The sequence below is a fragment of the Amphibalanus amphitrite genome, unplaced genomic scaffold (genome assembly GCF_019059575.1).
Source record: "Amphibalanus amphitrite isolate SeventyFive unplaced genomic scaffold, NRLGWU_Aamphi_draft 000253F_arrow, whole genome shotgun sequence".
Classification (NCBI taxonomy): Eukaryota; Metazoa; Arthropoda; class Thecostraca; order Balanomorpha; family Balanidae; genus Amphibalanus; species Amphibalanus amphitrite.
The window spans coordinates 387,267-398,987 of record NW_024881748.1 but is presented as its reverse complement, the minus strand read 5'-3'; the positions used below and the strand labels follow the sequence as shown (position 1 = coordinate 398,987).

Sequence of the window (11,721 nt, the reverse complement as noted above, 5' to 3'; positions counted from 1 at the left end):
GGCTCTTTTAAAAGACTGAATCGATTTGAGTGGAGAGCTTCATTCTGCGATGTGCTGACGCTAGAACTGATGAACGAAGTCTTGCGAAGCTCACGCTATTGTTTGCATGAAATGACAGTGTTATGAAACAGGCTGTAGGGACGGGACGGCAAGCGATGGACGGAATTAGAGTTTATTTCATAATGAATACAGCGCCTGGGCGAATACATAGACGGCGTCATGCTTCTGACAGCCGGATACCTATACTTACAGAACAGCAGTGACAGATACCTATGGAATGGATTACATTGCACTACATCACAGCGAGATGGTACGCGAATGAGTTGACCAGACAGCCCCATAACCCTTACACCGGGATCATCTTAGGTTAGTTGACGTAACTGCTTGGTTATTACGTAATTCAACAAGTGTTCGTGCATGCTTTGTGACGTTTAGTTCCTTGGGCAAGTCCGCCTAGCGCTCGAATGCTTCTTGGACACAAGTGAGTCATGAGGCTTAAATGACTTGTTCCCACAGCAGCATAGCATGCATGTACAATCGCTTAAGAAAAATCTTACAATTCACATCGAACGTAACGCCCAAGAAAAAACAGCCCGCTACACATACGAGTAGATACGGTAGGCATCAACGGAGTCCTAACAAAAAGCAGGCACCGCCCTTGTCAATCGCTGATCGTAAGTTGCCTGCGCTTTCTGACTAGCCCTCGATCCTGTCCACGTACTGCCCGAGAGTCAGACATTATCAATATGGAGAGCTAGACTGACCATACTAAGGTCTTCCCGAGACACACCCCGAACAGCAAGCCCCCTGTCTTGTATCCGACCCCTCCTAGCTATGGCACCTGGTCAAACCAATAACCATCCCTCAGAGGGCAGCACTCGTCACCACCTACTCGAAGGAGTTGTAGTAGCGCCACGTATCTTCCGGGCCCTCTATGGTGCCGTAGCCCCTGATGCCGCTGTCCGCGAGGAGGGCCGCGTTGCGCCGGTTGCTGCGGATCAAAGTCGCAACGATTGCCGCCAGCAGCACGAACCCGGCGCAGACAGCCAGCACGATCAGGATGGTCGACAGCGCCACCCCACCCGAGGTGTCGGCCGCGTCTGAAACGACACAGGGGGCGCTCGTGTGAAAAGGTACACCGATGGATGACGTGCATGCAGGGCTGCGGAGTCGGAGTCGGAGTCGGAGTCGGAGTCGGTCGGAGTCGACAGTTGTGACCGGAGTCGGAGTCGGAGTCGGAGTCGATTTTTGAAACCCGAGCCGGAGTCGGAGTCGGAGTCACCGAAAATCTGTCGACTCCGCAGCCCTGCTAGGTCTGCGGAGTCGGAGTCGGGAGTTGGAGTCGGTCGGAGTCGACAATTCTGCCCGGAGTCGGAGTCGGAGTCGGAGCTGGTTTTTGAAAGCCGGAGTCGGAGTCGGAGTCGGAGTCGCCGAAAATCCATCGACTCCGCAGCCCTGCGTGCATGTGTCAACGTCAGCCCCTATACTCGTGCTATGTGAAGAGAGTCAACTCGCCAGATAGCGGTCGAATGGCTAAGCTACTGGACAGTGGACATGCAACCGCAATTAGGCTGAATTTACCTGGCAGCCCTACTTCACTGATTCACAATACGCTACGCAGCAAGATTCAGTGGCAGCCAAACGATTCTTATACCGGAGACTAGCAAGACTTAGAGTTAGACGACACTCGATTTCCCATTACCCGTCCGGACCTCCCGGCTCCCGATTCCCCATCCGTGGTGCGACAAGTCAGCCGATGCTGCCTGGGCCAGCTCACCTGCGCTCTCTGCCAGCAGGCCGACCATCCTCTCCGGCGGCGAGGTCGAGATCAGCTGGGTGATGATGACGGTCGTGGTGCGCGCCGACATTGTCCGGTTCAGCTGGAACACCCCGGACACGTTGAATGCGATGTTGCACAGCTGGTTTCCGCTCAGTGCCGTGCCGTTGATGTAGATGGGGTGGCCGCCCCGGCGCCGAGCGGCGCGACGGCGACCCTTTGGCCACCGGGAGCGGCTCCTGCCCCGCCGCGATCGTCCCTGCAGCCAGCCGCGGCGGGCTCCCATCGGTCCATCCACGATGACGACGTTGTCTCCTCCGTCCTTGTCTTCACTCATCATATCGTCAACTTCGTTAACATCATCATCATCCTCGTCATCATACATCTCCAACGCATACTGGTCATCGACTTCAGCATCATGATCATCCGCGTCCGGTCCATCGATGTCGGTGATGCTGGGTCCCCTGATGACCAGATCCACGGTCTGCGGCGGCTCCTCCATGGCCAGCAGGTCGTCCTCCAGACGGGTGAGCGTCACCTCCACCGAGCGATCCGTCCTGTTGACCAGCACCTCGTACACGCCGCCGAAGCCGAACGTGGTGACACTGCTGTTGAAGATAGAGCCGTTCGAGGAGAAGACCTCCAGCGTGGCGACGTCAGGGATGACGATTTCGTTCGTCGGGTACACGGTGGATGTGTCCTCGTCGGCTGGAGGGGTGGTGGTCTCGAGGTCTGTGTCCGTTGTGGTCGTGGTGTCGTCGTCGTCTCCGGTAACCGTGGTGTCTTCTGGTGCTGCGGTGGTGGTAGGGGTTGTGGTAGTGGTTGTGGTTGTGGTTGTGGTTGTGGTTGTGGTTGTGGTGGTTGTTGTGGTGATGGTTGAGTTGGGAACGCATCCGCCACCGCCTAGCTGACGGATCAGGGCTCCAGGACCACCATTGCCATTGCCTCCCCTGCCACCGCCGCCCTTTTTGCCGCTTCCGTTGCCACCACCTCCCTTGCCTCCTTGGTCACCGCCTCCACCACCGCCCTGGCCGCCTCCGCCCTGGCCTCCGCCGCCCTGGCCTCCGCCGCCGCCGCCGCCGCCGCCGCCGCCATTGCCAGCTCCAGCAGCGCTCAGGCTCTCCAGAACCATGCCCGCGGGGCACCCCTGCCCTGGCGACGGGCACAGTGGGCCGTTGCGGTCCCGCGATCTCAGGGGCATGTGGATCCTGATGAGCTGGACGTCCTCGAGGTAAGGCTTGTCCTGGTCGGCCTCAGTGACAACCTCCTGAGCCGCCGCTGTCGGAAAACCGGGGGGGGGGGAGGGATGACTGAGCGACACTGGTACGTACAGACGGTCAACTTTCTGCGGTAGGTATATATATATACATATATATATATATATATATATATATATATATATATATATATATATATATATATATATATATATATATATATATATAGATTCTCTTTCTCCCTCTTCCTCTTTCAGTCTATCTCACCCTCTCCCTTTCCCTTTCTATCTCCCTATCTAACTCTCTCACTTCTCTCGCTCAGGAGCCCTTCCCATGGCTCCTTACATTTACTATCTTGCATGCGTTTAATGTTTCACTTGATAATTCATGTAGGATATGTAGGAAATTGCGTAAGTGGCCTCCGATCACCCTGATGGCGCAAATAAACAATGCAATGATGCATGGGTACGTACCTACAAAAGAAGTCATGCATTATCAATGAGCATATTATGTAAACTCTGCAAGTCATGGGTAAAACCGGTTCAGAGCTTTGGTGAATGACGTTATCAACCTATGCCATGGTCAAAGAATGCTCCCTGCCTAAGTTGCAGCTGACGTTGTTTGCGATGGAGCTTAGTGTATTTACAATCACGCTACCACGCGACCATTTCCAGCTTTACGTAACGACACGACAAAGGAACATCCAAACTGTCACTGTGTGCCTATTTTTGAACATAGGTATAGGATATAAGAAATGCAGCTGTATAGATAGCGGCAGAATGCAGCAATGGCACGACACACTTATACAACCAGTACCTACAGAGCTACTTAATTATTAGACGGTGGCGTACTTTTGCAGATTTATCATTACTTCTGCTTACCATGCGCATTGAACACGCATTTTTCGTAATTCCCAATATGACAGCCGTTCTCGTCCTACCCTCCTTGCCTCCCAGTCCGGGGGAATCTGTTCGCCGCGGTCGTCCTTTGTCCAGGCGCTGTGTGACGAAATGTCTAACCAAATCGTATATCAACATATCTACTGCCGATCGATTGTTTGCGATCGGAGGTAGTGGGGTGGGTGGGGGGAGGGGAGGGGAGGTCAGCGAAGGTTACTGCTGCACCGCTCGCGACGCCGCCGAGTCCCGTGTGGTTGCGGTCGCTGTCGCTATACAGAAGCAGGCATTACATAACCATCCTGTTCCGTGCATGTATGTGGGGCCGGCGATGTGACTTGAACACAGCCGCGAGGGACAGTAGCAGGCAGTGCAGGAATAGGAGTGCTCCTCACGACGCTTCAAGGTCCTCTCTGCAGAGCTAGATGACTCCGCAAGCTCTGCTGCAAGCACGGGGCTGGGCCATGGGTTGTTTCCTTGATGTGGCTAAAATAGCGCACGGCCACAGCGGTATGACTATATGGTGGCCTTGTAGGTCGGCTACCCCTGTCCATGCCTCCTATCCTATCCGTCTTATCGCCTGACGGCTAACGTCTCGGCCTTGGGTTTTGTCCGGGCATCTCAGCTACCATGGCTTCACAGGTAGGTAGACATGGAGCGAGGGATACCAATAGTTTTATATGAGCGCTAACAGCTCCGTGGCTGTATGAATTGGTCATGGGCTAAGGCAGCTGCATAGGTCTTTAATCGACTTTAGTGACCGTCGCCCAGCTGACGTAAATTCGTTGAAACAAAAGCAAAAGGTTGACGGGAAGACCGCATTCCGTAACCAATGGCCACCCATTGACGGGCATTCGCTGCATCCAAACTGTTGGTCATTGAAACCTTTATCTTGAGGCCGAACCACTAGCGCATAACGCATTCATATAAATGCAAACGACAAACACACCAAGGTTACAAATATTCATACCCTGATATGCTTTGTAAAATATTGGACACATTTTAACAAGCGGAACCCATTACCTAGTACTTTGACTTTGTTATACCTTCCTGACAGGAGGGGACAACAGTGAATAATGCCTACCTACATCACATAGGATAGCTCGCTGATATAGGTAACAGCATACTGCGGCCAGGATCCGGTTTCTGCGGCATACGGCGAAGGCTTCATTTACAGCTTAGGCTTATATTTTTCTGCAAACATCCCCAATCGCGTGTCATCGACAATCAACCAACACACAATAAGACATTTGGACATCAAAAAATGCAGCTGACATGAACATTGAACAGTCCTTGCGCTATTGAATGTCAGCGCAGGGGCGAGGAATCTCTGGATTCCTTTCAAAAATATTACTTTCAATCATCCCTAAATAAAAACAAGCATAGCAGTAAGAAGTATGTGTGCCATATAAATAATACTGTTCATTTATAGTTTATAGCTATTAACCCGCGCCCCACTGGGGTCTGCGTAGGTATAACACGCCCTACTGGGGGGGGGGGCTCTCCATAGCCCCCCCTCCTAACTCCAAAACTACTGGGCCGATCGTCAAAATTCAAACGGCGTCTGATAGCCCCGGAAAAACTGTCGAATAAAAATTTCATTTTCCTAGAGGTCGCCGATGACGTCACAGGTCAGGTCAAAGTAAAAATTATTAGCATTTTGGCTTGTTCACATTTTGGGCTCTGGCAGCCGTCTTACAAGTCAGATCAGGCTCATTTTTGGTTTACACACTCGTAAACAGATGCTCTAGAAACCCTGAGGGTACCAAACTTGTACTTTGATTTTCAGATCAGGGTCAAGCAGGGCTGCGGAGTCGGAGTCGGAGTCGGAGTCGGAGTCGGTCGGAGTCGACAGTTGTGACCGGAGTCGGAGTCGGAGTCGGAGTCGATATTGGAAACCTCAGCCGGAGTCGGAGTCGGAGTCACCGAAAATCTGTCGACTCCGCAGCCCTGCCAGGTGTGCGGAGTCGGAGTCGGGAGTTGGAGTCGATCGGAGTCGACATTTCTGCCCGGAGTCGGAGTCGGAGTCGGAGTTGGTTTTTGAAAGCCGGAGTCGGAGTCGGAGTCGGAGTCGCCGTAAATCCATCGACTCCGCAGCCCTGGGGTCAAGTCATCACAGATCACGGAAATATTATATCATGCGTCGGTCACGTGACACATGTTTTATGGTCCATTTAGGCCATAGATTTCGAATTTGATGTCGTCTGTGTCATTTGAGGTCATTTTGAGTCGGATTTAGCTTAGGTCAGGTCACTTTCAGGTCAAAAATGTCAAATTTTGAAGTTAAAATTTTTCAACAAAAAGGTGTCTATTGGATGCAGTATGAGCTCAGGAACACGATGGTGCTATTTATATTGGTGTACAATGTCAAATACGTGCTGAAAAAATTGATTTGAAAAATTAATAATTGTGATTTTTTTTTGCAATAATGCGTATAACTTGGCCGTTTTTTGAAAATATTTAGCTAAAACATGGTAGAGTTAGTCATAAGCATGCGTTCTATCACATATATTCCGGTTTTTCGAAAAGTCAAAAACATTTTGAAAAAATAAAAAATATAAATTTTAAGTTGTATTATATAAAATTTTCGAAATTTTCAAAATTTTGAAAATCTGAGAAAGCAGTTCGATAGCGCAGTCTATTCTGAGTCCTTTCATGCAAAAAAATTGGATCTAGCTTAAAAACTGAGCTCTTGGGAGCGATTGCCGTGGCTCAATGTTTTGCGTCGAAATCGGCCGAACATGACGTCACTCTGACGTCATTTCTGGCCGACCAATGGTAGCTACGAAGTTCATATTTTGACACAAGGTGTCAAATTGATACAGCCGAAGGTACTGAAAGTTTGGCGTCGATATATTGAACGGTTTGGAAGTCATTGCACAAAAACGGGAGAGGGGCTATGAATAGCCCCCCTCCCCCGTGGGGCGCGGGTTAAATGATATCGTTTATTTGAAGATTATTCGTAAATTTAAATGAAATATACATTGCATCGGTGTTAGACTAATGTCTCGCATTTGTCTATTGCATTTGCAAAATGTCAAGGCCCTATATACCAGGCCCTATGTCAAGGTAAAATGTATGGATCAGTATGCCTTAACCCTCGCCAGCCGAGGGGGGGGGGGGCGGGTGCCGCCCCCCATAGGGTTTTTTCGCGATAGCTCCGAACACGCTGGCGATAGAGAGCTGAAACTTGGCATACGACCTTTGATTCAAGCCGGATCTTTTGACACCAGCCGCATTTTTTGTTCAGGTCAGGTCACTGACCTATGACGTCATAAGTGAGCCTCTGCACGGTCTTCAGATGTCGCAACTTCGCAACGCCCTGATTGCCAGAGGAGATGACACAGGGAAATGAAACTTGCAGGACCTAGTATCCATTATGAGTCTCACAACTTGCATATCTCAGATTTTTCCTAAAGGTTATATGAGGTCAGGTCATTTTCGTGACCTCACCATTACCAAAGGGGGGGGGGGGGTCAAAGGGGGAAAATGAAAACTGCTATTGTGGCGCCGGGAACGACCTCCAACTATCTCAAGCACACAGAATCGTGATTTGATGCACTCCTTGCAAGGTTAGATGCGCCACTTTTGCAATGTTGACCTTGCGTGACGTCATTTATGACGTCATCAAAGTCATATTAGTTTTTCGTCAATAACTATTGATCAAATTGAGCTAGCGAGTCGGGAAAGCCACCAATGGAGTCAGGAAGCCCTGCCGAATCGAATGCTATGCGACATGACCTCTTTCGACCAACTTCGTGACCTGGGGATGCTGACCTGACCTTGACCTGAGGTCAACACCCTAAGTTGACCTGACCCGAACAAGAAGTATATCATTCGAAGCGCCTGAGCAGGGCTGCGGAGTCGGAGTCGGTCGGAGTCGACAGTTGTGACCGGAGTCGGAGTCGGAGTCGGAGTCGATTTTAGAAACCCGAGCCGGAGTCGGAGTCGGAGTCACCGAAAATCTGTCGACTCCGCAGCCCTGCTAGGTCTGCGGAGTCGGAGTCGGGAGTTGGAGTCGGACGGAGTCGACAATTCTGCCCGGAGTCGGAGTCGGAGTCGGAGCTGGTTTTTGAAAGCCGGAGTCGGAGTCGGAGTCGGAGTCGCCGAAAATCCATCGACTCCGCAGCCCTGCGCCTGAGCGAGGCGAACACGATGCTGCCAAAATCGCGGCTCTGCGGCCGTTTTTGCGAAGTTATTTACCAAAAACTGAACCGTACCTTGGGGCACTTGACCTGACCTCAGAGGTCACCAGTTGACCTAGGACCTTAAAATCGGATACCATTCTCTGCGTCTCGTAACGGCGCACACGCTCGTTTTTTTCCGCGACGCGCTAGCTCCACAGGGGCGAAGCGGCGAGGGGGTCGTACCCGTTCCCCCCCCCCCCTCGGCCGGCGCGTATGTAGAAAACCAATAGGTCCGACGAGGGTTAATTGAGGGTGTTCCGCCGCCACTGCGGACAATGCATGTCAATGTGTCATGGTTAGATTGCTACTGTATGCACGTGCAGCGGCCGCCACTACATTTCTTGCACACAAATTTGGCCCGCCGTTGGTGACCGGAGAGCCGTGCTCGGTGCAGCTCAGTTGGGGGTCTCACTTTGAAAGCGCGTTCCTACCTATGTGCACACGTGGCCGCGCCTTCTACATCTCGACGACAGGGCTGGGCTGATTGCGCTGAAATACATACGCTCTTAGGGACCGATTATGTATGGATGGTTGACCCACACTAAGCAGTAACAATGGGAGCCCGGAGATCTCAAGTTCCGCTTGTGCTTTCCCCAAAAGACGTTTTGCAGATATATCATGACATTACGTATTATACGATCGAATGCTTTGCATGAAATGACTGTCAGTGTCCATGCCATGAGGCATGAGCAGAATGGGTGCGTATTATTTAGGCCAGGGTTCATAATGTCCAGGGCATGATGTGTCCAGTGCTCGAAATGGCCAGTGCCTTGAATTGGCCAGTGTTCATATTGTCCAGGGATTACATGGTCCAAATGTGGCCAACTGGCTGCAGATAGGGTAAATTCAAAGAGACCAGGGTTCATAATGTCCAGGGCGCGATGTGTCCAGTGCTCGAAATGGCCAGGGTTCATAATGTCCAGGGCACGATGTGTCCAGTGTTCGAAATGGCCAGGGTTCATAATGTCCAGGGCACGATATGTCCAGTGTTCAAAATGGCCAGTGCCTTGAATGGGCCAGAGTTCATAGTGTCCAGGGTCCAGGGATTACATAGTCCACCCAACCCAACCAAACCAAACCTAACCTATCCTATCCTAACCTAACCTAACCTAACCTAACCTAACCTAACCTAACCTAACCTAACCTAACCTAACCTAACCTAACCTAACCTAACCTAACCTAACCTAGCCTAACCTAACCTAACCTAACCTAACCTAACCTAACCTAACCTAACCTAAGAATCCCTGGACATTATGAACTCTGGCCCATTTAAGGCACTGGCCATTTCGACACTGGGCATAACGTACCCAGGACATTATGAACCCTGGCCAGAATGAATGCTCCCCGAGCAGAATTATCTCCATATAAAAAGTGCTACCGTAGAACGTGTAGGTATACCGAATTGTGCGTCACAATGCACGGCGACCCGGGCACGGCTTAACCCTCGCACGACCAGGCCATTTCTCATAACACGAACGACCAGGGGGGGGGGGTTGTTACGAACCCCCCCCCTGGCGTTTCGAAACGGAAGGTCGTAGAGCTTAGCGGAAAAAACCAACGGATTGCTCTCAACGAGATCTCGCGATTGGTGGTATATTTTTTGGTCCTAGGTCAACATTTAACCTACTTTTGACCGGTCAAAGGTCAAATTTTCGGAAAAATAGACTTTTTTCAACTTTCGGCGGCGATTGCGGCAAAACGGTGGGAGATATCGACTTGAAACCTTCACTATCGTGTTCCTTGATCAATTCTCCATCGTTTGGTATGTATTTCGTTTCCCTAGCTCTAAAAATGGCGCGTTGGGAGCGCCGGAAGTCGGCAAGGTCACAGTCGGCGGCAGAAATTCGAAAAATCAAAATTTAAATTTTTGAAATCTGATTGTATTTTTGGATTTGGGAGGTCCATTTGCTCCCTATAGAAGCTAACATTGCTGCATATTCCCATTGAGGTGACAAGAATTAGCAAAATAGTGGTTCGGGCGCTTTTCAAAAATAGTACCGGACGCTGTTCCTCTTGTGACGTCATAGCTCCGTGACCTGACCTGACCCGGTCAAATTTCTTATACCATATGATAGCCAATACTTGCCCCAACATGCATGGGAAGTTTCATCACGATCCATCAACCGATGTCCGTACCACCGGCAGGAAACCTCGGGCGTTGGCACTCAGTTTGTGAAAATCCGGCCGGAGGCTGTACCTCTTATGACGTCATAACTCCGTGACCTGACATGACCCGATCAATTTTTTTTCGGCAAAAGATGCGCAAAGGTTGCCCCAAAGGGTATTGAAAATTTCAGCCCGCTACGACAAGCCGTTTAGCGTGCACTTCGAAAAAACCTCAGGGGGGGGGTTGATACAACCCCCCCCCCCTAGGCGTTCTAGGGTTAATTAATGGGCCTCTCTGGAAACAGAGAGCGCACTAAGCCGTCTTCCATATAGGTATCTCCACATCGTCAGCGATATATCACTGATAGGGAGGATGGGAAGGCAGGTGAACAAAAACACACTCGCCATGCTGGCGGGAAGACCGCCCTCTGCAGCCATTGAACCTTCCCACCAATGTCGGCTTGTTAACCTACTTAAATCCTATACCTACGACCTTTCCGGCCGATGATCCTAATACACCACATACATGGACAATACTACACACATCCACATTTCTTGCCTGCTCAGTTACGCTCTTATCACCCTTCTGTAAAGCTTAAATCGTCAAACGCTTTGCCGTCACAAGGCGTAGCAACGAGGATACAGAGCCACTTGGGACACACAAGAGCCACGATCACGCAACAGATCCAGTGCTTGCCAAAACAGCAATCCTCTCTCCGGCACATACCTTGGAGCCCATTGTGGACGGTGGCCAGCAGTAGCAGCAGTAGGGGAGCGGGCCGTCGCAGGGCGGCCATCGTTGGGGCTTCGCTGTGCCGTCTGCGCGACTCGGCTACTGCCGGTTCTGCCGCGGGGCTTCTGCCGGCCGATGGCAGAGACATCTAGTAGCGGCGGTCAGAACTAGTCGAGGTCTTACCTCCCCGGCCGGTGGCAGAGACGGGCGAGGTGTGACTATTGTAAAGACTGGCCGGAAATATAAACTTTTGGTCGGTATTTCATGTTTCTTTCGCTTCCGTTCTAGACCGTGTGACGTGTCGCCTGATAACGATACCTCCGTTTCCGCTGTTATTCAAACTCGAGGTAGCTCGATGTCAAATGCCTGTTCCGGGACGGAACTATCGCAAAAGCTTGGTATTGTTCCAGATGTAACTGTTACAGATGTGATTCTCCCGATATGATAAGATAAAAATTTATGCATTTAGATATAGTTCGAAGCTTTTGTACCATAGCGATTAGTCAACTCCTTGTGGTGCCGACTCGTAGGTATACGACTCAGTACCTACTGCACATTTCGAGGTGCAGTTGTGCACTGCAGCACTGAGTACCTGTATTATGCCCGGCTACTTGACAGTTCCAGCCCCCTGTGGTAGCGGACGTCTGCCTGTCTTGTAAGTACTGAGCAGGTGCGGTGCCATCTGACGGTACCAGCCATGCAGCCATCTACGGTACCGAGCGACTGCCCGCGAGCGACTGCCCGTTTAGTACTGAGCGGCTGCCAGTGGCGCCACCTGTCGGTACGCTCTCTGGTACATACTGCC

At 51.0% G+C, this 11,721-nt stretch overlaps 1 protein-coding gene across 1 annotated transcript; it reads right to left on the bottom strand.

Annotated features, from left to right (window-relative positions):
* Nucleotides 1-158: 158 nt before the first annotated feature.
* LOC122386488 lies at nt 159-11,017 on the bottom strand. Its single transcript, XM_043375729.1, has 3 exons — nt 10,911-11,017; nt 1,778-3,055; nt 159-1,100 (listed from the first exon to the last, which is right to left on the bottom strand). The coding sequence occupies exons 1-3, from the start codon at nt 10,978-10,980 to the stop codon at nt 889-891; spliced, it is 1,560 nt and encodes a 519-aa protein (XP_043231664.1). The 5' UTR covers nt 10,981-11,017; the 3' UTR covers nt 159-888.
* Nucleotides 11,018-11,721: the final 704 nt, after the last annotated feature.

Excerpts from the sequence above, each read along its gene's own strand:
- LOC122386488 (XM_043375729.1), bottom strand. The coding sequence starts at position 10,980 with ATGGCCGCCCTGCGACGGCCCGCTCCCCTACTGCTGCTACTGCTGGCC. Across the intron at positions 3,056-10,910 it reads CGTCCACAATGGGCTCCAAG|CGGCGGCTCAGGAGGTTGTC; the intron begins GTATGTGCCGGA and ends GTTTTCCGACAG. Across the intron at positions 1,101-1,777 it reads CCTGCTGGCAGAGAGCGCAG|ACGCGGCCGACACCTCGGGT; the intron begins GTGAGCTGGCCC and ends GTGTCGTTTCAG.